At 39.0% G+C, this 27,775-nt stretch overlaps 1 protein-coding gene across 3 annotated transcripts; it reads left to right on the forward strand.

The window, feature by feature from the left end:
* The first annotated feature begins 1,662 nt into the window (after positions 1 to 1,662).
* On the forward strand, positions 1,663 to 27,775 carry ppp2r5cb (protein phosphatase 2, regulatory subunit B', gamma b). Of its 3 annotated transcripts, XM_036581824.1 has the most exons (16): positions 1,663 to 1,775; positions 2,565 to 2,624; positions 3,772 to 3,934; positions 12,919 to 13,118; positions 15,694 to 15,804; positions 15,898 to 15,990; positions 16,077 to 16,207; positions 16,304 to 16,363; positions 16,454 to 16,562; positions 17,525 to 17,578; positions 18,080 to 18,250; positions 20,175 to 20,302; positions 20,747 to 20,848; positions 20,943 to 21,015; positions 23,169 to 23,285; positions 25,130 to 27,775. In XM_036581824.1, the coding sequence occupies exons 1-16, from the start codon at positions 1,740 to 1,742 to the stop codon at positions 25,262 to 25,264; spliced, it is 1,743 nt and encodes a 580-aa protein (XP_036437717.1). In that variant the 5' UTR covers positions 1,663 to 1,739; the 3' UTR covers positions 25,265 to 27,775. The 3 variants fall into 3 exon arrangements, with proteins under 3 accessions (XP_036437717.1, XP_036437718.1, XP_036437719.1); XM_036581825.1 differs by lacking the exons at positions 1,663 to 1,775; positions 2,565 to 2,624; positions 3,772 to 3,934 and adding an exon at positions 8,731 to 8,958 and having other exon boundaries at positions 25,130 to 25,277; XM_036581826.1 differs by lacking the exons at positions 1,663 to 1,775; positions 2,565 to 2,624; positions 3,772 to 3,934 and adding an exon at positions 11,855 to 12,770 and having other exon boundaries at positions 25,130 to 25,277.

Consider the following 27,775-nt stretch of genomic DNA (forward strand, 5'->3'; position numbering starts at 1 on the left):
CAAGTTTAACAAATTCTCAAAACCAATAAAGATAAAATCATGTATAATTGTACAGTGTTGCAATGTTACTATGGCATCAGTTAAAACATTTATTTGACTGCCTCAGATAAAATAATTTGGACCACACATACCTCACCACACCTAACTGAAGCTGGACCAGCCATTTCAATCAAAGAAACCTATGAAAGCTTCTATTTTGAGCAGCAGGTGGCACCAGAACCTTCTCCCCAATTAAGGTTATTTCTTTGTGGTAATTCTATATTCCTCCTTTTGCTGCAAGGCTGAAGGAATTGTGTTAATGATAAGTGTATTTAGTACCCTGCATCATTCTGTATCAGGGTGTCCAATTTTAGAGGCAACTCTTGATTTCCATTCCGAATAACAGGAATTGATGGAGTTGATTCCACACAACAATTCACACAAAAACCTCCATGATAAACGGACACAGAACATCGTGTACCCTGCCCGGGAGAGGGTCACCGGGACCTACCCCTGGAGCCAGGCCTGGGGGTAGCGTCCCTTGGCGAGCGCCTGGTGGCCGGGCAGCCCACGTAACCCGGCCGGGCTCAGCCCGAAGAGGCAACGTGGGGGGACCATGTGGGCCCACCACTCGCAAGGTCCAGCATGGGGGAGTGGTGCAGTGCCGTACAGGCAGTGGGAGATTGCAGGGGGGCCCTTAATTATAAAATTCAAAACATACAGAAGGAAATATGGTAACACAAAGTACCATAATAAGGACATAAAACATTATTGATGATATGATTGACAGTGGATCTTGCTATGTTAATCTCATGGAATAAGATGTCCATTTATATGGCATATTTGACCTTAGCAAGGTAGTTTGTAGAGCTAACTTAGGTGTTTGTCAGGGGCTAGGTGAAAACTGGTGGTTAGATGTTTCAGAACTGGAGAAATTCATTTAAGCCACTTTTTGTTACAGCGGGAAACTTTGACCAAAGCATAACACAGCAAATCTACTGACGTGCGTGAGTTATGGAAGGATGCATTTTTCAGACAGGCTGTCTAGAGCGTTGAATATATGTGAGTCATACACATACAGTCACTGGTGGCGGCAGAATATCCCACACTCCTAACGTGTGCGCGTGGGCGTGGGCAAGCTTGAACGTCACTGTGTTGACTCGAGTCCCAAGCTGTGGAGTCGACTCTCGAATCCCAAATGCGTAGAATCAGTGGGTCGACTCTTTTTGGGATCGCCTCTCTGTCCTATGTTTCAGTGAAATTACTTAGCGACAGCTTGTGCTGACACAAACAAGGAGTTATTACTGCCATTGAAACCTTGTAAAATTCAATTTGTCGAGACAGTCCGACAAATCTAACATCAGTTATACCTGTGCGTTTGCCTGCTCTGATGTCGTTGGAGAATAAACAGAAAGTATAGCATTTACACAACACTTGTAGTTAGTACTTGAATCACGTAAATACGCTGCCAGACAATTTTTTATATATATTTCACGTCACGCGGACCTGATCAACGCCGCCAGCCTAAAGAAACAAGAAACGGTTTTAAGCACGACTACCTGCACATTTTTTCTTTTAGCGAGAAAATCTAGGCATGTCCTCCTACCAACCAGGAGAGGGGAATTTCGGCGTGACACTGACAGTTTGTGCTAGCTGGCTATCAGCAGCCTATCAGATATGAGGGGAAAGACGAGTCGCTAACTAACTGCTGTCGCGGAGCGGAGCGAGTCTGAGTCTGTAGGGTAGGGTCGGTCGGACACATGAATGCGATGCCGAACAAAACGAAAAAAGACAAGGTAAGTTCGCTTTTGAGATTTTCCTTTAGGTTTGAACGCTAGTTAACGATTCATAATTAACGTAACATAGACTACTTGGCATGCGAGCAGACAAAAGCAGCCTCAAACACTAACATTAGTTCACTCGTAGTCTTCTTCCTCTGCCCAGGTCGGTGGGGCGTAGAGCTAATATAGCTAGCTGAAGCTAGTGTTGTATCACTGACTAACGCTAGAGAGTTTGTCTGCCGTTTACCTGGTTAGCTAACATATTTGTACCAAGGCAGAGGGAAATTTGTTTGGAGTTCGTTCCACACATTGTACCAAATTACAGAAGAGACACAAAGTAAAATAATAGTGCATGATATTCATGGGAGTATCCTGCTTAGCCAGTTAGCTAGCTTAGCTGACGTTAACGCTTCAGTTACCTTATATTGAACAGCTTAGCCTGACAGTTAGCTTGGAGCTGTTGAGCTATTGCTAACGTTAGAAAGTTGTACATTTTCTGCAGTGTTTGTCATGTATAGGGTTGAAGCCTTAGTTTAGCTTCTTCACTTAAAATACTCTCGGACGTGCTATTAGCTGTATAGCTGCATCAGCTGAGTAGCCAGCATAGCTGCAACTAAATTGTCAGCCAAGTTAACGGTTAGCTGGTTTGCAACCACTAACGCTAAGTTAGCTGCTCCCTTTATATTCTGGTCATATTTATTTCTACATTTACCTTCAAGTAAGCTTAATTAGATTAGTGGCTTATTTATTTTGCTTGAGAACATTGTCAACTATACTCCATTTCTGATTTCTGTTCTCTGTTAGGATACGCCGAAGTCTGGAAAAGTCGGTAAATCTGCAGGACAAGAAAACTCGGATCATGAGGTAACGTTAACGTTAACTTAATATATAACCTAACGGTGGATAGCTAAGGCTAGCAAACTCACATAGCGAGCTAGCCGTGCACATAGCTAACCTTGCTAGCTGACTAAATAACGCTAACTACCATGTTCTGCTGGTTGATGCGACTCTACTTTATGCTCCCTTGAATTTGAGCGAAAATTCAGATTCCTATGAATGAGTTTATTTTCACAGACTGGACACGTACAAATTCTGACAACATCTTAGAAAAAGCCTCCATCTCTTCAAATGACTCTGGAGTGATGCTTATGTAGTTAGGGAATTATGAAGTTTGCTGACAAGGTAGAATTATAGGTAGGTCTACATTAATAACAGCCAGAGGAACCCCAAAGTAAGCACTTAAGCTACACACCTCATGCTATTAGAGGCAAGAAAAGATGCTTGAAAAGCCCCGACTGTATAGGTACAGCCCACTAACTAGACGTTTGAAAACAGCCTTCCCTTTCTGCAGTCATCCACAGTTATCTCGCCAGTGTGTGCAGACACTCTGCTGAACTATTAATATTACTTCATCCTGTTCGAATCCACACAAGCTGTTGCTATGAGGCTTTATTTACATGAAATATGATACATTGCCTAATAGCATTAGACTTTTGTGGCTTGGTTTAAGTCAAAGAGACTTGACTGTTGGCCTGTGAAATCCAATCTTGCGCCTCAGCGCGTATCATTCAGTTAAAAAAAACACAAAAAAAACCAGGATTGCCAGGCTGGCTAATGATGTGGATGCTTGGTTCTTGAAAAATCAGATGCTGCTTATCACTGTAATAATGTTTTTAGTGCAAAGAATCTTTGCAATCAGACTTTTACAAAAGGAAATATTGAAGGACATTTTTGTGAAACTGATGACTCATTTGCAGGTAATTTTTAACAAGTAGCCATGGCTGCACAGAGATTTTGTGCTGTTCAGACAAGCGGCTGAAGTATGCAACACTGAACCCTTGGGTGTCTGCCTGTGTAGTCTGTGAGACTTAAACTTTAACTGCATGAGAGTGTGGGATGATCTCCTGAGATATCCCTTTCTACTTGATACTGAAAGGTGAAAGGCTAAATATGAAAAAATAAAACAACGACTTGATGTGTCTCTCTTCTGCTCTTCCTCTCCTCCCTTCAGGGATCAAACAGGAAAGGCAGCAATAGCGTGCCACCCACCACACAGCTGCTGAAGGGGAAGCAGTCTGGATCCCAAGCCCCTGTCAAAAAGGAAAAGAGGCAAAGCTCCTCTCGCTTTAGCCTCAGCAATAACAGGGAGCTCCAAAAACTGCCTGCTTTCAAAGGTAAAGCTCAGTAGGTTTACATGCACCTACTTAAATAAGTCCTTCAGGCAAAGCAATGAAAACAACCCACTCGCTCCTTACCTCAAATGATGAGTCACTCTATAGATTCACAGTATAACTCACTGCATGTGATGGAACGCACAGCATTGTATCTTTTCGGTATGAATTTTATTTTACAGCGTCTTTCTGAAGGAAACTTACTTTTGTAGTGGTGTGAATGAAAGAGCGTGGTCTACAGTTTTGATGACCTTGTTCTGAAAATGTTTGAGAACAATTTGTTCAGAGCTTAGAGACACATTGCTATTTAATAGAGGCTGGCTGTAGAGGATTTTCCATAAAAGAAAACATTTACGTATGATTGTCTTCTTTTATTTTAAGCATCACCGTGGCAGTGCAGGCTGACAGTATAGGCTCACTGTACATTGTTTTTATCTTAGCCTGTGAATCCCTGGGATATTGATGTGAGCATGACTCTCTGGCTGAATGAACAGTGAATGAGATGTTCCAAACTGAGCCTGTGTACATGTCCTGTCTAATTTTAAACACTAGATGTGTTTGTCTACATTTGACCTATTTGGCCTGCAGGCTGTACGTCAGTGTTATTAAGGGTTTCTGAGAAGCTTAAAAGTTTTAAAGCTGTGAAGCAAAAAAAATAAATAAACAAAAACATAATCCTGTATGACGTAAAAATGGCACCTTTTAATAAATGTACTTGAATAGAAGATGGCTTTAATTGAAATTTCGTACTGTATTGTTTTGTATACATAACTATGAACATTACAGTGTAGAGTCCTATTTTAGTGTAACATTATTTGCTCCCTTCTTAGAGTAACAGTCTAGAAAAGATTATGCTATTTTCAAGCACCAAATGTATTTGGGCGAATTTTAATTCCTGTTCCTAATTTATATATTGTTATTCAACTGCCTTTGGTTGCATTGATTGTTTTTGGTTTGTGTTGTCACATCACCCGTAACAAAGCCTCCATCAGTTACCGTCTTGTACAAAGTCAAATGTCCCAGTGCATTCGGTTCCCTTAGATGAGGTGGATGTATTTGTGTAACGTTCTGTAATTTCTAAAAATGATCTTCATGAAGTGAGTGGTAATATTCTTTACTAAAAACAAAAGTATTCAAACATTTGCTTAAACTTCCTTGCCCTTTTGATTTCACATGGCTTTAAGAGTGACTGTCTCTTCTGTTAGGTCAGGGTAAAGGAGCAGAGGAAAAATCCTGAATTTAGAAATTACTCTTCATGTGAGACTCTAGAAACATATCTAACATGTCAATAAGTATTTCAGTAAAGCTTTATGTGTACTATTCTCCCAAGGAACTGTAGTTAACATTGGAGCAGTCAGGTCATATGGACTGCATACTTGAAGTATTGGGGAAGAAAAGAATTCTAGACAAATGGCATTTAAACACTTTCACATTTGATAGGTTTTACATTCAGACTAAAAGTAGTATAAGTGATCTTGGCACCTCCTTTGAAGCTGAGTTATGTAATACAAAATCATGGAAACAACCATAGGCGTAAGGGGATGAGACTTCGTCCTGGGTTTAACTCAAGTGGCTATATTTAGGGCTAATCCTTAGATAACTTTAATTCTCTGGTCCTTATGTTTCTGGATGTGCTGATGCCAAGACAAGTACAGACCCACTGTCTTTCTTTCTCTGTAAAAGCTCATAAAGCACTTGTAAACAGTGTAGTTGCATACAGTGTACAGTGCATAACTTATAATGTGCTCCAGTTTAGTGTATACAGTTATAGTGTGTTCTGTTTTGAACCATTGCATTCAGCAACTATTTACTAGAGTTGATTTAAGAAGCAACTCTGTGAAATTAGTGAAAGAATATGAATTTGAACTTAGTAACTTAGTCTTGTTTAAGTTAATATTTAATACAAAATTTGTAAATATTAGTAAATATTGTTTTCAACTGAACAGTTGTTTCATATTTGTATTTATTTACAGACTTGCTGAAAACGAATTATCTAGTTTTATGTGACTTTTAATTTTGCTCTTAATAAAAAACTGGGCATAGTGTTTTAGATCTGTACAAAATATCATCTTTTCAGTGCAAGACTGCCTCTAATGAATCTGTGTTGATTTGATTTGACTGACCAATAGGGCAGACTTGCTTGACCATAGCTGCTCTTCAGGAATGCTTCCCTCTAGTGGTAAAAGTGAGCGTTGTCTGATAGCAAATACCATGCTTGAGTGTCCACAGCAGAAGCAAAATAACAGTTTACAGGCTTTATTTCTGTACATGTTACTGTTGCTCTTACAGGTGCAGATGCATATGTTTGACTTGCTTGGGTTTGAAGCATTGTAGTCTGCTCTTAAGTAAATTTGTATGGAGTTAATCATAAAAGATCTTCACTGACAATTCAACTACACTTAACACACTGTGTCAGCCTTATAGTCAGGCAGTTTTCTTATTTTAAACAGCTTTAAGTGAATACATAGATTAATCCACTGTAATACCAACTAATGGCGATTATTTCTTGATAGACTAAAGAACAGAGTATTGTACTGAAGTCTGTTTTAGTTCTGAATGTGGCTGAAAATAAAGCAAAACTCGTCACAGGGGCAGTTCATGACTGTAATGGGATGTAAGAACAACAGGAGCTCTTTTAAAATGAACCACAAGCGCAGATAAGCCTTTTATGAGGGGGCCCTGCAGACATGAGTCTCCTGTAATATATGACCCAGAATTGCAGTGTCCTCTCTCTGAAACATTATGTTCAGGTCATATGCTTTGATGCCGATCAATGCCTCTGTCTCAGTGCTGTTTTTAGTCTGCTCCCCTCTGTTTTGACTTCAGATGGAGTAGAAGAGCCTGTGGTGTAATTCAACTTGTTGAACACTAGCTGTTAAAAGAACCAAGCCCTTTGTCATTTTACCTACTCCCATGTTTATTGATTGTCAGATGCTGCGGGTTGTCTTCTGTAGAGCGATTGCTGTAATACATTGCCTCTACTGTTTGTCAAACTACACTAAGGACAATGCATTGCTTTTTTATCGCAGCTGTATTTCTTTAGAAGGCCTTTTTTTTTCTAGTTGAAATGCATGTTAGAGTTATATTAAAAACAGACGTACAGTTTGAATAAGCACTTTTTTCAGTATTTTAGACTTCAGTCATAATAATGGAGTCTCCTTACAGATGCATCAGAAATAAACCTTTCAGGCTGTGATGTAGCTTAAATTACCCTGTCACTCAGTGGTAGGGAGTGGGTGTCTTCCTCTTGCGCTGTATCATCTGTGTCTCAGCTCGGATGAGGCGACGTATGGCAGCTGCAGGCCCGCTGCTGAGAACGAGCTGATGTGTGGTTTCCTGTCAGCACTTCACTGCTTCAGTGTGGTTGCTTGTTTATCTTGCATATTTGAAATTATGTCACAGTGGCATGGCAGCAAAAGTGTTGTGTTGTCTTTTTTTTCCTTTCACCATCAGCAGTAAAAGTGTCAGTGGTAATTCTGTCTGAAGAGCTCACTTTGCACTGTCTACTAGGGCTGAATGATTTAGGGAATGTATCTAATTGCAGGTTTTCTGACTGATATTGTGACTGTGGCTTTAAATTGAGATTTTATTTTTCTTTTTGGTGATCAAATGTTTTTAAATTGTGACTGTTTTCTAGAAATTAGGGTTCAGGCCTGTTATTTTCTCCAAAAATACCAGCACATACACTTTTCTGGCTTAAATTTGAAGGCTAAACATACTGTGCCACATTGGCAGTTAGTTGTAGTTGTGTTGTCATGTACACAGCTCATTGCTTCTGATTGGTCAAATTCAGCGGTTCCCAGTTCCAGTCATTGGGACTGTGCACATATTTGTGCATGTTCTACACACCTGATTCTACTCTAATTAACAAGCTCCTTGTTTGCTGGGTCAGGTAGGCATTGTAGGGAGAACACAAAAATGGGCAGAGCATGTTGTCATCATCTACAGGCATCAGTGTACAAGCTTTGTGTTGTTGGGTTTAATTTTCTAAATGTAGGCTATTAAAATTGCAACTCCTCCAATCTGCAGTTTTGATATGGCAGCGAAAATCTTGTTCCTTATTCTATTAACTTCAGTTCAAAGTTAATAACTTTTTTCCTTTTTCTGCACCGCTCTCATTTTAGAGTTACAAGATTTGTCACAACTGTGACAATATCAAACAAGTTGCAGTGAGCTACACCTAAACTGCAGCAGAAAACTAAAAATAAAAAGATGATGTCATTTATGGAAGTGTAATATGTTTTCAGTGCTGCTGTATGTGATGGTGATTTGTGGAAGGCTGTGCTGTGTTGGGTCTTGGTCAGTTACATAGTTACATGTGTGTTCTTTTTTTTCAGTTTTTTTTGTCTGAACTGCATGTGATTTATCATGGAAATTGAACATTGTGGTGCTGTCTATATATTATAGTTAATATATCTTTTTTGTTTATTTTTTTTTAAAATAGTTTTATTTATTTACTCAATTTGTAAAAGTTCTACTGAAACAATGTACAGGACCCTCCAAAAAAATCATCTCCATCACCATCTCCCCAGCATGACATCTTTTCCTTTCCCACTTAAATAGGACATTTTAGTTGGAAGGTTCTTTGCCCAAGACGTGCGAGAACAACTGTGGAAAAGGTTAGCAGAAAGCTGGCTGTACTTTCCTTGAAATCCACATGTCTGCTCAGTGCATTTCTTGCTCCAAATGTCCCGCCCTATTTTAAACTCGACAGCCAATCACAAGCCTTCTCAGCTTGCCCGCCCATGGCCAAGTCATGTGATTCTGCTCAGCCAATTGCCAGTACCCTCTTGGTGCATGACATCACTAGCTAGCTGATTCCCTCCAGCGGCAGTGGAGCTTCATTTTCTGCTGAGAGTGGTGGTGCTGAAATGGATGCTAGCTCCTCGCGTTAGCTGAGCAACCTTCTCCTTTCCTCCTTTTGGACTGATAAATGTTAACATGCTCTAAGGAGGAGAGCAAGATGGTTCTGGACGCGCCAAGCTCCAACGGGCCTTTTCAGCCTGTGGCCCTCATGCACTTTAGAGGTGAGCCATTCTGTTTCATTGTCCGTGGAGGAGGGGGTAGGGATAGGAATGTTGCTGTGCACCCTCTTGTGTTTGCTCGAGTAGAAAGGAGATTTTTTGTCCTGGGGTTAAAATAATATATTTTACTACATCTTATTTCAAAGCAAATAGCTTGCTTTGTGTTCTAGGTTTAGGCTCTGATTCTGTTTTTGTTAAAAAGGACTAAAGGAACAATGCATGTTGCTAATAAACAAACAAGGAAGCCTCAGTTGGAGCATAGTTGAAAGTGTGAGCAAGAAGGTAGAGTGGTGGGGGTTGGAGCTGTTTTACTGTCTTCTGCCTCTCCCATCCCCCCACTGAGACTGCCGATGTCAAAGGAAGTGAGGTCACAGCTTGGGGAAGTGTGTGTATGTGTATAGAGAGGGACTATCCCTCTGAAGCAGTTAGACTTGTTGTAGTTTCAGCCCAGCCATCCTTTTTGTGTAAACCCAATTTCTTTGTTGTTTTTCAAATAGGCTGCTATTCTCTGTTCATGCTTTTCTCAAATCCACCAAGCTGTCTTTTGAAAACCTGCTGTTTATAGTGGGGGTCCCTTAAGATGGGCATCTTTATTTTGAATGCACCCATTCTCTGTCCCTCTCATATATTGTTTAAAATGCTCAAGACAGAGAGGACATTGATGACCAAACAGTCCCATAAGGTGCTTGACCCACTTTCCTTGAATTCCTTGAAATGTGATTTGTTATAGTGCCAGTTATGTGTTTACTTCTCCTGATGCTATGCTGTATCAAAGGCCGCAAGTAGTGTCTTACCTCTGTGTGGATGTTAAACCAAAAGGAAAATGTCACTTGTTCAGTCATAGTGTTTTGTATCCTGTGGATATATTGTAATCAAAACTGTGGAAGGTTTCTCCTTTTGAGGCTTTCAGGTCTTTTAATAGTTTGGTATATGGCCTGCAACTTACAGTGGAAGTATGTAACTAGACCCCTCTTCTAGTCCTACAATTCTGTGTGTCTGGTAGTGGAAAAGTATGCAAAAACAGGTCTGACAGCTGCGCAGAGGTGTATCGAGCACTCAGACATGTTACTCAAGGAAAAGTATTGTTGTTTTCATTAAGATCGTTTTGAACACTGTATGAGCCAGAATGTAGGAAGTTTTGGATCAAAAGTACAGCGTCAGAGCTGCATTTAAAGCAGGACTTTTAATATGTTTATTGTCCTGAAATGACAGTTGTCTGTTGGTTTTTGAAACAAAATGCATCATCTTTAACACTGAACTGCATCAGCGGATTACACATTGAAGGGGACAGTAACAAATACACAGTAGGTGTAATTTGTAATTTTAATTTTAGAATTTAAAAATCTTTTTTATTCTGGTGTGCTAACAACTTCATTGTGATTCTCTTCTTTGGAAGAGATCTGGGTTTTCTTTTTTTTCTTTAATAAGAGTTGCCAGTTACAATGTCCTGCTTACGGAATGAAGTTCCTTGTGTTGAATTGGGGTTGTGATCTTTTTCAAATTTCTCTCTGTGTAATAATAAATTAGGAACCCTGACTCCGTTCTTGCACGCAAACACACAACTTACTGTTGTGTTATGAAAATATGGGAAACATAGTAATGTATTTTTCAAGGTGACCATCATTTTGAGATACAGTTTCATAAAAGCTTAAGTAGTAGATTGACCAGAAAGAACCCCTCTTGTGTACTCAAGGGGGGTTTTGACATTAAAGCCAGTCAAATTATAGAGGATTCGCTTTTAGTGATGTTAGTTTGAGAGCAAATGAACTGCCTCTGAGACTCTCTTTACAATACACTGATGTTTCTACAGTTACAGGTTCCAGACAGACAGCAGGGCGTAATCCCCGTGGAACGATATCAGAAAATCGAGCTCTGGTGCTAAGGTTCCAGGCTTGAGTTCCTGGACTTCAGTGAAAAGGAAAGCTACTAGTTATTACTTTTGATTTAAAGCCAAGCATTCTTTGTACACTAATGAATTTTTTAAGGTAGTGTAGAACACCCTTTTAAACATTCATAATTTTTTTTTCTTTCACTTTGCACCTCAACCACAGAGCTAAACACTTCTAGCCACTCCCATTTAAATGACCTTTTGAAGGCAGTGTGAAGTGAAAAAAAAGATGCAGCGTAACATCAACCAGTATTTCCGTTGACTTAAAGAAAGTACAGTGAGTGAGAGACAAAACAAAGATCACAGGTTTTGCACTCTTCCTATTCACCAGTTGTTGTTATAGTGTCTTGTAATGGGTGGGTGTGCATGGCTATTGGCATAGTTATTGTGCCACAATTGCTGTAGCCACAAAGAAAGCGCAAATCATTTATGCTTGTTGGGGAAGCATCGATACCGATACTGGTATCGGGTATGGAGCTGATACCGTGCACATTGTTTTCGTACTGTTACTCATAAAAATGCACTGATACTAATGTTCCGATATCCGCTGACAGTCTGACGTTAGCCGAGTGTAGCTGTCTCACTAATGAACAGACGCGGCGAAGGAGGCTCTGCTCACACACAAAGGACTTACAGACCACGTGACAGTCGGACACAAAGCTGCTGTTCACTTTCAGCTATTCTCCTTGGCAGATTCCCACCAGACCTGCACTGTGTGATTTTAGCCCATTTTTAAACACACAATCACAGCTGTGTCCCCAGTATGGGTGGAGACATGGAGACATTTTTTACCAATGTCCATCTGTGCCGACTTTACTCTGTTTGACCGAATAGACTTAAAAGGTGTAAACGTTAATACAGTGATTTTATAGGCTGTAAAGAGACTTGTAAAGAGTATTGTCCTACCGTGTACATCACCGCCTGACTTTTAGCTTCAGTGCCCAATGTTGTATGTTATTTGAAATTGTCCATGGACAGCATGTTTCACATAGAAGTAACAGCGTGTAATGCAGTGTGCGGATATAAACTGTAGGATTTATCCATACATTATGGACTATTTAGACATACAGTGTCACCAAAGAACAAGATCTCTGAAATCACACAGTGTACGCCTGGATTTAGAGCACGTTCAACTACAGCTCAACCAGTCATACACAATACTTCAGACGTGAAACTCCACAAGTGAGCTCTTCCGGTCCGTTGGCCTTGGATGTGATTCTTGCTGTTGCTGCGCTACAGAGACTGTTGTTCAGAGAGACAGATCAGGGTTTAAACCTGCATAACATACTGTACATTACATACCGTACTTACAACTTTTCTGGTGAGGAACAAAATCCACTCTTCTCCACTGCAGCACTACTCAATCCAGAGTAACTAATCACGTAGCTAGCTATTGTACTTCATTTAGTCCGGTTAGGTTGTAATGATTTGACTGTTAAGGAACATTGCACTCATTTACACTGACAACTACCTTATTCTAAGTAGGTTACTCAGTATGGTATTGGAATCAGCGAGTACTAAAAATGTCTACTCGTACTCAGCCCGAAAAAAATGGTATCGGCGCATGCCTGATCCGTGTATTGTCAAGATTTGTCTGGCTGACTTTATGCTATTTCATAGAGTAAGACTAGGGATGTGCAGTGGTTTTGGGATCATATCAGTATCAGCAGGTGTTTGCTTAAAGTTTTGATTTGACCGATATTTGATGACATGTTTATTGTGCTCTATTAGAACAGAAAGTTTAGGTGATGCCTTTTACTGCATTTGTAACCCTAGTGAAAAAAGTATTATTTGTCTGCAGTGCTAATCTATGCATATCTAGTACCAATGTCCACACAAAATTGATGGTTATGCATTGATAGATGTGTGCATGAAGATTATTGGATGTTGGCCCACATATCTGCGTATCCCCAAGTAAACCCTTTAGGTAAAATCTTAAACGTTTTAATGTTTATTTATATATTTATTTACTTATTTATTTATTGTTATTTCTAAACCAACACCATGAAAATGGATGCACAGAAAATGTCAAAAATACATTTTCAGTCTATGCCTTTCTTCCTGTCTTGCTATAGATGTGCCCCCAGCAGAGCAGGAGAAGCTGTTCGTGCAGAAGTTGCGCCAGTGCTGTGTGCTCTTTGACTTTGTATCCGACCCGCTGAGTGACCTGAAATGGAAGGAGGTAAAGCGGGCGGCGCTCAGCGAGATGGTGGAATATATCACGCACAACAGGAACGTAATCACCGAGCCCATCTACCCAGAGGTTGTACACATGGTGAGTGAATTACCATTTTCTGGAGCACTGATTTCTCCCAGGATGTTGTCCATCATGGTTTTGCTTGGTGTTGGAGTTCTCATTTAGCATTGTGTTCTCAGGTACACGGAGTATCTTCTCCAGTAATCAAAGTAGCACAGTGGTGTTCCATATTGCAGTCTCTTTATACGTGGTTACAGATTTATTCTTACAAATGGTCACAGATACTGATGCCACAAAGTGCATATAATAGGACAGACTCTCAGTAAGTCAATAACATGTAATGTGATTGGCTCGAGCACCTGAGGTTTACTGTGGTAAATCTCTAGTGGAGGGGTGCAATTTAATTCAGACCAGCCTGAAAAGCTGGAAATCAGTGTGTTTAAAATATGGCTCAGTGTTGAGCCTGTAGGTCATGTTCTTTTCATTGGTCTTTCTGTTGAATTCTTTGTAGGCAGTGCTTACACTCTTGTGTAGGGGCTCCTCCAAATCAAAATCTTAAGTTGTTAATAGTCATCAGTCAGCCCTAAAAAGGTTATATTAAAAGCTAGAGCTCATTTGTTGGACTGTGCATCAGATCTTTCCTTACCTTTCCTTTTATGGAGCATTGGCCAGAGACTTTTCGTTTTGCAGGGAGCGCTTTAGTGGACCTGGCCAAAGTGTTCTGGTGCCAACGTTAGCCATTTCCGTGCTGAATAACATCCCTTTGATATTTATCAAAGACTGAGCTTCATGTTAAGCAGGAAACCACTGCTGATCGAAGTGCAAATTGACTCATTCTTCTGATTCTGCTTGTATTTGATCAGTGCAGGAGAATAAAAAAAAATGCAAAGCCCTGCAAAATCAGCATGATAATATACTCTTACCCTAGAGTTCCCTCATCCCACCCCATTAAAAACATACACTTTGAAGTTCTCTGCTTTTATCATCAAAGTGGAGGGAAGAGTCTGAACCCTGAAGAGTGCAGTCTTACGTTTATTTTCTTTGTGTGTATACTGCGTTGCCTTTGTCAGGCAAGACAGTAATTAAGGTTCAGTATGGTGAAACCTAAGCCGTTTATTAGGCACTGAGATAATGGGCTTTGTTTATTAACCAAGTTGGAAAAGTAAATTTGTTATGATATAAATATTCATAATGCTAAACCTTAATGTTTTTCTGAAAAGTGTGAGGCACTGAAACTCTGCAAAAATGCAGCATTTCTGCTGTCTGAGCTATGGTTGTGCATTCCGACTAATTTTGAGAACAACAGCAAACTTGCATTTTTAAGTATCAGCACTGGTGTTGCACAACAATTTAGCACACAAAGAAGTACAATTGAAAACATGATTTATTATTCCAAAGTAACTGCGGGAAACAAGTAGGTTTTCATATTGGCTCAGCGTGCTCATGTGAGGAACGGTTTCAGTGCTAACTTGTTTGTACAGGCTCCTATACATTCCAGTTAAAACTTCTGTGCTTTTTGAGAACAAATGAATAGGAACAGGTTTGTACAAAATACAACACAATGCAGTGGTTTTCCAAAAGCTGTCATTTCAAATGTTTGAGACTTGAAGAGTGTCTTTGCAGTGTGATTTTTAGCAGTTTAGCAGTTTGCTTTATTCTTTGTCTGAACACTTAGCTCTGTAACCTGGTTCATGGCTTGTTTGGGTGAGGGGTGCGTTATCACAAGTTTTTGTTTACACTGGAAAGTTCCTTCTGAAAGCATGGATGGATTGTGCAATTCTGTGTCACTTGCCAAACTGTGATGATTAGAAATTATTGCTGGGAGCATGGCACATTTCATGCAACAACACCAATAAATGACGTACATTGCTCACTTGAAGATGCAGGCAGTGACAAGAACTGTGTTTTGTGCAGTGGTCTCAGGACTTCGCATTTAATAAAATAAATTGCAGTTGGTAATTCATTCATGTTAAATTGTGCATTTTGAGGAAAGTAAAAATTATTTGGACCACACTGTGTACATAAAGAAGAAATAAAATTTGAAACAGGAAGTAACATGACACATTATTGCACGCCCAGTGCTGTTTTATGGACCGCACTCAAGTTTGAAAACAGCTTTCACAGTTGCCCGTATGTACCGAACACTCGGTGCAAGTGGCTTTGGGTGTGGAAGAAACCTAGTGTGAAAGTGTGAAAATATTGTTAGTTGGTATTTTGTCAGTCTCTTGACACTCATTCACTCCCTATCTGTGAATTCAAAAGTTTATAAATGGGTTTGTAGGTACATGCTGTCTCATCACTGCCTGTGCCATAACAACGCAGCGTAACACCTTACATTGATAAGTGGTTAATGTCGCTGTTTAATTATATCTAAAATGCATTTTTTCCACTAAAAATATTCCCACATTTAATGAAGTATTATAGATTAAACAAATATTATGCCACTATGACTAAATTTGTGATCCTGCACTTGTGACAGACTCCAATTCTGTGAGCCACAGTGAGTTCAGTATTTTTTCTAAAATGCTATACTGAAATGTAAAAAAGAAAGTATTAAATTTAATTATTTATTTTGTGTAATCAGTGCGTAGTATTGTCAGGGGAACGAATTACTCCATCTGATTAGCTCAATATTATTTTTTGTCTTTTGCAGTTTGCAGTTAACATGTTTAGGACATTACCGCCCTCATCCAACCCAACAGGGGCAGAATTTGACCCAGAAGAAGATGAGCCCACGTTAGAGGCTGCTTGGCCACACCTGCAGGTATGTGTACATGCATACTCACATATATACACTCAACATCGGTCCACACTACACTGCTCATTCACTTTGTGCTTTGTCTTTTTCCTTCCTCAGCTTGTCTATGAATTTTTTCTGCGGTTCTTAGAGTCCCCAGACTTCCAGCCAAACATAGCCAAAAAGTACATCGACCAGAGATTTGTCATGCAGGTATGACTTTACAGTGTTTTTGGTGTTTGTGTCCTGCGTTGTTATCCTTTAAAAGTAAAACCCAGTAATTGTGGGTTTGTTTTCAGCTTTTAGAACTCTTTGACAGTGAAGACCCTCGGGAAAGAGACTTCCTGAAGACCACTCTGCATCGTATTTATGGCAAATTTCTAGGCCTTAGAGCCTACATCAGGAAGCAAATTAATAACATTTTCTATAGGTAAGGCATTAGAAATTGCAACCAGTGAAGTTGTTTGTGAGCTGGCAGTCTGGCTAAATCTCTAAAAATGTTCCCCCCAAAACTGTCTAATTTCAGGTTCATTTATGAAACTGAACATCATAACGGAATAGCTGAGTTACTGGAAATATTAGGAAGGTGTGTTACTTCAAACCTTTTTCATAAAGTTTTTGCAAATCTTTTTACAGTATCCGTATGAGAGTTATAATGCCTCTGTCTTTTTTCCAGCATAATCAACGGGTTTGCCTTACCGCTGAAAGAAGAGCACAAGATTTTCCTATTGAAAGTTTTGTTGCCTTTGCATAAAGTCAAGTCTCTCAGTGTTTACCACCCACAGGTATGAATTATGTGTCATAATGTGCTTTTATCTGTCTTCAGAAGCTAACTGTACTTTGGCTGTAAACTTAATGGAATTATAGAGAAATGAAAACTAGTGATGCACAAGACACTCCCACAGCCCACACAGTGTGGAGGAGCACCGCACGGGACATGACCTTTAGACTTTCTAACAGATTTGTGTCTAAGTAAATGTGGGCTTATTGTGACCAGAACGCTGTCGTCTATTATTTATTTATTTATTTATTTATTTATTTATTTGTTTTTTGGACATGCATTCAGACAAATTGGAAAGAATTCCATTGTTCATATTTTTACTCGTACTCCTAAAAGAAAAACAATACTTTTACTAAGGGAAAAAACAACTCCCAAAAAATGTGTGGTTTGTGTGTGTTTAAGTGTATTTTTCTTCTACAAATATGAATGTTTTCTTTTACTTTACTTTCTTTACACTGTTTAGAGGACAGTTTCCCCACATATCACTTTTTTTCTAACAAACGTATGTTGTAGTCAATGAGTGTTATCTAACCTGTAGCTTAGCTTGCTGACAAACACTTTTTAGTATAAGTAATTAAAAAAAAATTCAACCTTCTTTATATCAGATGTCCTTTTTTTGCCAGCAAACTGCACAGGAGAATTAACTTCTGTGCCCTGGCAGTAACCTAGCAGCAGGTCATGGACAGTAGTAGTGTGATTTGTAGGTGAAATGTGAGGATGGTGATAGATTTTTCAGGTCAGAAAAGTGAATATATATATATATATATATATATATATATATATATATATATATATATATATATAGATATATATATATATATATATATATATATAGATATATATAGATATATATATATATATATAGATATGGATAGATATAGATAGATAGATAGATGCATGAGCAAATGGCACTGTAGCACTCACTTTTTCCCTCTCTCTCATTTTCTCTTTGTTTTGTCTGTGTAGCTGGCATACTGTGTGGTACAGTTTTTGGAGAAGGACAGCACCCTCACTGAGCCAGTACGTTCTGCCTCTTTGTTCACAGTATTACTCGCCAAATGTTTGACACTTTATGAATAAGCTATAAAGCATTGCTGTAGGCAGGCAGTGCTGTACAGACTTCAAAAAGCTATCAGAACTTCCCTGAAAATACTAGAGTTACTAGAATTCTTTAAATGAGTTTAACTTTATTCGTTTTAGTAACCTTTGGTAGTTGCTGTATCTGAAGTGTGATTGTATCTGGCCTTTGGCAGTCAGGCAGCCTTATTTCCTATGTAGGTTTGCATAACATGCTGTTTGCTTTCTATTCATATACTCTCTGTAAACTGAAGCATCAACTGAGTTAGGTAGTTGGTGCTGACAGGTTTGTGGGGGTGGGGGGGGGGATGAAAACCAACAACAAAATGACCATCTATGGTCATGGTTTTTGGTAACTTAAATGAATTTCAGTAATGTGCTGTCTTTTTTGCTCTGTATATTGTATTTTTTAAACCTGGAGTTACAGAACGTTTTTTTCCAAAGGTGGTCATGGCTCTTCTGAAGTACTGGCCAAAGACTCATAGTCCAAAGGAGGTGATGTTCCTCAATGAGCTGGAGGAGATCCTGGATGTCATCGAACCTTCCGAATTTGTCAAAGTAATGGAGCCACTCTTCAGGCAGTTAGCTAAATGTGTCTCCAGTCCACACTTTCAGGTCAGCCTACACTGTTTTCAGAATATTTGAATAAAGGGAAATATGTTGTAGGCACAAAGCTGTACTATGTATTTGCGTAGTTTCATTTTCTGCATTTTTGCATTGAATATCAGCCCCCATTCTGTGGCTAGGAAAGGTAATGGAAAAAGACATCGCATTTAGACATGTAGTCATGTGTGCAAAGGTATCTGGCCAACTCAGCTGTAGAGAATTTTGCAGAATTGCTATTGGAAGACTTCTGTAAACAATGAGATGACTTTGGGAGGCGAGAATCTTACTTCACAGACACTATGAGGTATCTGTATAGGATCCCTGCATCATAAAAGAAGAAATTCCTAGTCGCTCAGATGGAATTTTGAATAATGACAATGAAAGAGGGACCAAAGTAGGCATTCTGTTTAGATTAATTTATTAATCAATAGTTAATAGATTTAATAATTATAGTAACAGATGAAAGTGTGGCACAATTGAACTGCAACTGAAGCACAGTTTGGTCATATTTTGAATGGCCTGGTCAAAGTTCGGATTTAAATCCCATTGAGGTATTGGAATTGGACAATCAAACCTCCACATCTCTCTCTGTGAGCCTGTTTTACACCTTGAATTAGTGTTTTGTGTCCAGATCGTTTCTGGATAAACTTTAGCCAGATTCCATTTAAACTTTTCACTAAAATGTATTCCCAGTTTGACCAGATCTGATCTGATTGTACTTTTCCTGCATAAAAAGCACGTAAACGCTCATGTTGTTTCCATTTTACCTTTGTTTATTCTTTCCCCATTACGATATGAGGTGACAAAACGCTTTTGTCAGCATGAAGGCTCTTGGTTTGGGGCTAACTTCAACCTTGCGTATCCTCCATCTTTCATTTTATTGTTTACTCTGGCAGACGCATTTCTGCTCTCGTAATTGAATACAGATAGCGAAAATGCATTGTGTTTACACTTGTGTTAAATGCAGTCAGCTTTCATCTCTGACAACCTCTGAATGTGGTTTGAGTGATCGAGACGATATATACGTACAACGCATCCTGGGTGTGTTTACACCTGGCTTTTCTCATGATCAAGTAAAATCCAAAAGTGGTTCAGTCACCAAAAATACATCTTAATGCGAGGTGTAAATAGGCCTTTCGTTAAATCTGGCCCCTGCACCATTATTTTTTTGTCCACTTTCTGACAAGTAAACTATGTTCACGTTACTGAGATGAAGTGACACAAATCGGTTTCTTTTCTGCCTTAATATGATGCAGATAGATGTTTTCAGAGCTGTGTGGACTTTGATCTGAACCACTTTCATATGAGGTCCTAGACCAGATACATTCATGAGGTGACGTTATTGGGTTAGAAGTGCGCATGCAGGGCTTTTCAGAGCATGAGTTTGTTCACCTTATTACAGATATGATGTGAATATAATGTTACAAAGATGGAAAGATGATATCTGAGTAAAAAATCTAAATTAGGAAATGAGACTTGTAATGTAAACATAACTATAGGTTCTTTGTCCAACATAAGGAATCTCATGATATATGAAGGTGTATAGATGATATTTTTTGACATTTCTGCTGATGTTTGCCATCTCTATTTGCATGTAGGCATAAGTATTGATAAATAATCGATTAACTCCTTTTACTCTAAAGGTCTGTTTGTGGGCTGATTGTTCAGTTCTTCACATGCATAATTTTATTGTTAGTTTATAGGAGTGACCAAATAAAGTTGATGAATAATATGTTTTAAGATTAATAACTTGATTAATAAGTCTAGCGTGCAAGGGGTTACGTAGTTCTAGCAGATTTGTCATTTAGCACACGGGGGAAACTATAATAACTATCTTAGATTAAATTCTGGGTTATTAAGGAATTCTGTGTACAGTGTTTGTCCTGTAGTCACATGTTTGTTTGCCAGACTTTGACAAGCTGTATTGCCACAGGTTGCAGAGCGGGCCCTGTACTACTGGAACAATGAGTACATAATGAGTCTGATCAGTGACAATGCAGCCAGAATCCTGCCCATCATGTTCCCTGCTCTTTACCGCAACTCCAAAACCCACTGGAACAAGTGAGTCAGATCCTCTTCACCAGGCCAGAACTTTGTTTCTGGTAAAGAAACTCTTGATGGGTTGCGAAGTGGTTTCAGAGTAGTCCTGTGAAGAAGAAAATCTTGTACTGAAAGATGTATGGGACAAAACAAAAATCCTAGCATATGAATTTATCCAAATCAGATATGTGTTAATGTAATAGAATTTGTGCATGCAAGAGAAGTGTAGCTACAAAAACTGTTCAACTACTGCAGTAACATTGTCTTCTTAACTATTCTTTGTCTTGTTTTCAGACAAACCTTTAGTGTAAAATTATGTTGATTCTTTTGTTGATTTTATCTTGTTCTGTTGGCCAGTTTTTTAAAAACCTAGCTTTCATGCTACTGTCAAATGTTGAGTGACCTGAGGTAAATAATCTGGGCATAACATTAAGTGTTCCTTCTTCTTGCCATCCTTTCCTTCAGGACCATCCATGGCTTGATCTACAATGCACTGAAGCTCTTTATGGAGATGAATCAGAAACTCTTTGATGACTGCACGCAGCAGTTTAGAGCAGAGAAAAATAAGTATGACAGTTCTCATCATCTTTTAGTTCCAGTCTTGTTTTCACTTCTACACATTCAAGCTTACGTGAGTGTTTTTGTCTTTTGTGTCTTTTAGAGAGAAGCTAAAATGGAAAGAGCGTGAGGAAGCATGGATAAAGATAGAGAACCTTGCCAAGTCAAATCCACAGGTGAGTATTTCTCTCGACTGTAAAGGCAAAATTCATAGTACTCAACATAGCCCTGGCTGGAAAAGTAATTAGACAGTTCCCTGCTTAGTTGTTTCTTGGACACCTGTGTGTTGCTGCATCATTAGATCTTCTAAATGGCATTTACCATCAAAAAAGGACTATTTCCAAGGCAGTGTTAACAGATCTTTTGTATTACTTCTGAAAATACTACTTTAATCCAATTTTCTCTTTAACATTAGTAAAACAGCACTGACCACAGGCATTAGGCCAGCACTTTTAAAGACGAGTTGTACCCTTCTGCAGAGAAAATACTAAAAAATCTTCAGTATGAAGAACATTATCCAAAAGCTCAGTTTTCAGTGACCTAAAACACTGTTTTGTGTAGCCAGGATGCCAAAACACAGAGGAAAAAGCAACATTTCAGAACTTAACTGAAGCAATGGAACAGTCTAATTTAGCCGTTCAGTTTAGACAAACTATTTCGAAATGCAGCTTTTTTGACATTTGACTACAGTTTTATTATTATTATCTTGCTCACCCTGCTAAGCTTCTGCCTGCAGGGTTTTTTCTCTCACTCATGATAGTAATTCAGCCGTGCCAGGTGAGGTCGATCTTGGAGTTTACGAGAAACTGTCATAAGCATTGTCAAGCCAACTATTCAGTGATGAGATTTGTTGCTAACTAACTTAACAATCTTAGCAATTTATTCAGGTCGTTGTTGCAGCCCTACTGACAAACAAAACGGCAGCACATGGAACACCACAGCAGTGGTTAATTGGATTAATTAATAGAGAGAAAACAGATCGACAGCACGATACATGTGTGTGGGGGGTGGCTGACCATTATTCAGACTGTTTCTGCTAATCTGTGAAACTTGACATGTGAAAGTATTGCTATCAGTGGCACTGGCTTACTGGTTTTTATTCATGTGATTGGTGATGGCAGCAACAGAAAGAATTCTGAAGTGCTTTAAAACTTGGAGTGGATAGGGCTACATCTTACAATAAGGTAGTGACTCAAAACCCAGGCCGCTGCAAAAGTTTTCAGGACCAAAAGTGCATTGTTCTTAACTGGTGAAGTCAGTGGCCCAACTCAAACTCACTGTTGAACATTTCACGTACTAAAGATGAAATGGATGCTGAAACATTCCTTAAATAAGCCATAATTTAAAATTTTAGCATTACATACCTACCAAAGCACAATTAGGGAATATATTTAATGTCTGGTGATGCCTGTAGATGCAAATGAGTTGCAAAAAAGCACAACATTTTATTCAGCGTATTTACACATTGCCATTTCACACATTTCATTTGCAGATAATGTCCTCGTAAGATTTAGCCACATTACATGTACACTTGATAAAAGACAGAAATCCAGTATTAGTGCTAGTGCATTAGTGCTATTTTTCCTATGTTATATGCAAATCCAGGGAATTGTCTTCCAGCATCTGCCAAGGTGATGCCTGGAGCCATGGAAAGAGCTCAGTTTTTATGATGCTTATAGTGTAAAAGGTGCAGGAGTTGTTGCGTGCAGCTTTTGTGTTGTTATCCATGATTAATTTCACTAATGAAAGCGCTCTGTGCGTGAGAGACAGAGGAGTCGATACAGGTGGGAGAGGATAATGTTGGGTACATTCCCTGAAAGGCTATGCAGCTTAGAATGTTTGCTTTCTTACACAATCGATTGCAGATCCATTTGTCTAGATGGAATTCTCATCTCTGCCTGGTCATACCTCTGGAGATGCTTATTAAAATCGACCTGTTGTAGCCATTTAGCAATAGCTAACGTCTACTGAAGCAGTTCCATTTGAGGGGGGTAGCGATTACATATTCATCTTAAAGAAACAGACATTTACACTTGGCTTTTGTGTCTTAAACCAGCTCCTGAAGTGATTTGAGCAGTCAGATAGCAGACCATCTCCAATGTGTCTTAGTTACACTTGGCTGTTTCATGATCAGATAGTAGTCCAGTGAGCCCAGGATGCATGAAGTGGATAAGTGTAAACAGACTTTATTTAAATTTAGTTATTACGTTTCAGCTTCTGTTTAGATTGAAAAACGGATTTAAAAAGACACAGTATAGCATGTGTTTTTAGTGCTACGTTAAGATTTGGTACAGTTTATTAATTTTTGTTGCTAATTTGTGTTTTATAGTTCCTCATGTATATTGACTCCACCAGCTTGAGCAGTCCAATGGAGATTGAAACAGATGGCGCAATGATGGATGATGTCATGATGCTTAAAAAGACAGTGGAAGAGGAAGCTACTCAGGTAATTACCCAGTGCCCTTTAATTGTCTTGATTTTAGAAAGGAGAAGGTTTTATGCTGCCAATAACTTTTAACTACGTTTCTAATCCTGTAGCTTGACACATTTTGATCATGGCTAGTGAGATGGCCAGCGTTTCCCAGTATAGTTGATGTTGTATGTCATGCTAAGGAAAGCTTAGCACATTTAAGTTCAATTAAAACATTTTAAGGTAGTCAAGTTTACTCATTTACAAAAGATCACCAATTCAGATGTTTCTTTTGCTTGTCTCAACCAGAGTATGAAGAAAAGTTTAATTGTTTTGCCATGTAATGTTTTTAATTTATTTTTTCTTTTCAATGAAATATTTCAGAATCTTTGAAAGGTTATGCATGTTATGCATTTGTTAGCAGAAATGATAATGTGGAACGGGGTTGCAACATAGCAGCCTCTGCTGGAAGAGGACCAGCTCCCTATGAAAGTATGAAAGGCTCATGCTAAGCAAACGAAAGCACAGCGATTTGTAGTTACAAGTGATCATTATTGTATAATCACTTGTAACTACAAATCGTTGTGCTTTCATTTGCTTAGCATGAGCCTTTCATACCTTCATAGGGAGCTGGTCCTCTTCCAGCAGAGGCTGCTATGTTGCAACCTCGTTCCACATTATCCCAGAATGGACAAACTAAACGCTGGCTCTGTTTTCATATTGAAGAGGCAGCTTGAATTTAGTAGCACTGATTGAAAGATGGAGAAAGAAAAATCAGTGGTTGCTGTCGGTGCTGGCTAACCGTTTTGTCTTGTGAGAAGTTTGTCGAATGGAGGTTCATACTGGTTATTTAGCACAAGAAAAAGCAAGGGAGGGTGAATTTTTGTCATCAAAGAAGCAGAAACATGCCAGCCACTGTAGGTTTTAGAACACACCTGGAAAGAGAGGGGTGAGATAGGAGTCTTTAGTTGGTTGCAGTCTGCAATCTCACCACTAGATGCCACTAAATCGTACACACTGCAGCTTTTAAGTACTTATGATATCCATGTTATGCTCAGAAAAGCACATTGTCATGTAATGTTATGTAATTGTTGGTGTTGTGCCGATACTGGCACTTAAACGTAGTATCAAAATTGGCTATGGGGATATCGAAATTAGTGACCGACAACACAAAGCAATTTCTGATGCAAGCATGCATCAGAGACGTAAACGTGAGTAAAGGGGGACACGTCACTGTGAATTTTTTTTTGTGTGTGTGTGTGTGTGTGTGTGTGTGTGTGTGTGTGTGTGTGTGTGTGTGTGTGTGTTCTGCATCATTTGCACTCAGCAACTGCCCTTCACATTCTGTAAATTTCATGATGTATGGACCTTCAGAAATGCTCCAAAATCGCTTGAAATAAAATTTCATTATATTAACTTACATTATAATTAAACATTTTTTGCCATCTCCTATATATTTGCTATTTTGGAGATGCATGTTTTTCTTTTAAAAGTACAGATATCAGACAGATAACTTGAAAAATTCAGATGTGAAACAACATTCAGCACCGTTTTTGTAGAGCCCGAGAAACTACTGTGTGCTTATGGGTACACACTGCAGGTTTATATATTGTTCTGTTCTGTTTTAACTGTTCTGCACAACAAGATATTTTACTTAAGTTGTAAAAGTTAACTCTGATTAGTCTAATCACTGTCTTGTCTTCAGTCATGGGTCTAGCCTACTCTGAAACTCTGAAATTGGTACTTTGGAAGTGACAGTGAGGCACTTGACCAACATCCAGTGATACTTGTTTTGGGTGTTTTTCCCCATATTTTTCTTTAATGCCCTTATAAACAGTTACAATAGCAGATTCACCAGCATGATTATTTTTGTGCTTTAGCCTCAGAGGGACCAGAGGAAAGAGCGCCCTTTGATGCGCCGCAAATCAGAGCTGCCTCAGGACATGTCTACAGTTAAGGCCCTAGAAACGCACCGGCGTGCAGAGGAAATGATAACCACCCACGACGGCCACTAAAGGACCAGAGAAGCCCAGACTCAACCCAGCCTCCTTTGGCCGGGCACAGCACGCCCAGTGCAAAGTGCCCCAGCATAGCACTGATGGCAGCAGCAGCAGCAGTACAGGACAGCCTGATGTGGCCTGAGAAACACCCAGCTCTGCTCCCAAGAACAGCCACAGTGACCCTCTCTTGCCCAGACCCCTACGCTGGTCATCTTTCTCTCTGTGTCTCTCTCTCTCTCTCTGTCTCTCTGTGTCTCTCTCTGTCTCTTTCCTCTTTCTTTCATTTTAAAAAGACTTTCTCAGGTGTACTTTTACTTTTTTGTGGTATTTTTCCACAGTGCCCCCCCCGCTTCCCCACCATCGGTTATCGTTGTTGATCATTGAAATGTAGGTGCTAGGGTGAAAAATGTGAACAGGTTGTGTTTTTGACAAAGGAGCACTTGCAGTACAACTGCTGACCATTGTGTTAAAATGAGCGAAAGCCTTTCTACCCCGTTTGAAGACGATAGAGCGCAGTTTTTGGGTGGAAACGCATGTACATCTCCAACCTTGTTTTTTTCCTCAGTGCTAGGACACAGCTGCTATTGCCTCCAGCTTTGTGCCTCAGACTGGTGGTTCATGTCATTTTATGTGTGTTTGTTTTTGAGTGTTATCTTGTCCAGCAATGGGGACTGTCAGCCAAGTGTCACTGGCAACAGAAACTTTATGGTATGTATTTTTCTTTTCAGATGAGCTTGCCTGTCTTTTGGAGGCTTCTATCCATGGTAGATCTCTGAAGGAGAGTATTCCTCTGTAGGAATTAGGTTTTGTGCCAATTTCTTTCTTTTATTTTAAATATGTTTTAAATGCTACACAATACAGCTGGCAATAAGTTCACCCTGACTGAGTGTGGTTGTTCAAACAATGGTAAATAGTTGGGTGCTTCTCCTGTGTGTATTTTGCACTGTTTTAATGGAATAAATCTGTGGAACCTGAAACGTGTTGAGGAATCATCTAGCAATATATTTGGACCTTAAACCGTTTTTCCTAGGATTACCGAGGCATTAAGAGGTCTTGGTACATTCAGAGATCTCCTTTCAGAGCTTGTCATTTTCTGCGGATGTTCCTCAGAGTTAGCTGTGCAGACATTTGTTGCAAGTCGTTCCGTTTGTAAGCATTAAAGCTCCCTATACTTGTGCTTTACGGATTTATAAAAGACCAGTTTTGCTTACATCCAAAAGGAAAACAAAGCCTTTATTTGCATAGAGTGCCTTTTACATAGTGGAAGACTTTAGAAAAATACTGTTCAGGTTAGATGCATGTAACTCTATTATCTAAATGTCAAAAGTCTTTCATTTAGAAGCAATTTTCTATTGCAGAATGCACCCAGAGTAGCTGGAGAAGATGCTCTCTGCTACGTTTTAGCTGTGGGTGAGACTAGGCTGGTCTGTTACAGTGGCTGAAAGGGTCGAAATATGAGTGGGTGGTGGAGTAACTTCATAAACAACTGAGAAGGCACTTCCTGATGAAACTTGAAGAAAAATATAGATAAGAGAACAGCTAAACACATCAGGTCATGCTGAGTCAGTATGCTCTGTCTTGTGTTCTAAAACAGAAGAGTTTGGCCTGCTTCTAGTTTTTTTTTTCCCATTTACTTCCAGTTTCTTTTAGTGGTATTCAATCTGAACCATTGTTTGAACTTCCATTCTCTGATATGTGGCTGGAACTGAAGAGAAGCTCATGACATTCTAGGGCTCAAAATGCTTGCAAGTTTTGTTTCTTTTTATATATTATTATTATTTTTTTTTTTTGCCTGCATTAGCTTTTTAATGTTCAATCTGAATGTGCAAACTGTATATAGAACTACCACAATCACATTCTCTTTTTTTATTGTCCTAAAAGTACAAGAGTTTGTTCCTCCTTCCTGGTATTGGGCTGTTTTTTTTTTTTTTGTTTTTTTTTAAGATTAGTGCGTTTTAATTTTCATACTTACGCTAGTGCTTTACAAGATGTAATGTATTAAAGCACTACTAAAGTCAGTATCATCCCTCCCCGTGCACACTGCAGCTTGTTTTGGTGGTCGTTTTCCTGCATTAAATGGCTTTAAATGAAAATCTCTGGAGGCTTTTTTTTCCTTCAAAAAAAACAAATATTGCAAAGTGTCCTTTAGTATGTGCCCCCTATTAAATGGCTTCATGTAATATTGTACATATTATGTACTTTTATTTTATGTTCTATCTATTATTAAATGGTAGATCTCTTTGTACAAATTGTCATGTACAGATAAAAAAGGTTATTAGCAACTGCAGACAGCTGATAAAGTGGCACAGACTTCTGTACATGGTACTGTTTGCATTAGAAATATCTAGGTTTTAAATGCTACTTTTTTTTTTTATCAATTTGTAATTCAGAACTTTTAATTTTCAGCATTCTGTCATCTGTGATGAGATCTGTCCTATGTTAGCATTTGTGTGCTTTTAACCAATTCTCAATTGGTGTACATCTATATATAGTAAATAAAGAAAACTTGTGAGTTTTATATTTTCA

Source organism: Colossoma macropomum, unplaced genomic scaffold (assembly GCF_904425465.1).
Source record: "Colossoma macropomum unplaced genomic scaffold, Colossoma_macropomum, whole genome shotgun sequence".
Taxonomy (NCBI): Eukaryota; Metazoa; Chordata; class Actinopteri; order Characiformes; family Serrasalmidae; genus Colossoma; species Colossoma macropomum.

Excerpts from the sequence above, each read along its gene's own strand:
- ppp2r5cb (XM_036581824.1), top strand. The coding sequence starts at position 1,740 with ATGAATGCGATGCCGAACAAAACGAAAAAAGACAAG. Across the intron at positions 16,364-16,453 it reads TTACTGGAAATATTAGGAAG|CATAATCAACGGGTTTGCCT; the intron begins GTGTGTTACTTC and ends TCTTTTTTCCAG. Across the intron at positions 23,286-25,129 it reads TGGAAGAGGAAGCTACTCAG|CCTCAGAGGGACCAGAGGAA; the intron begins GTAATTACCCAG and ends TTTGTGCTTTAG.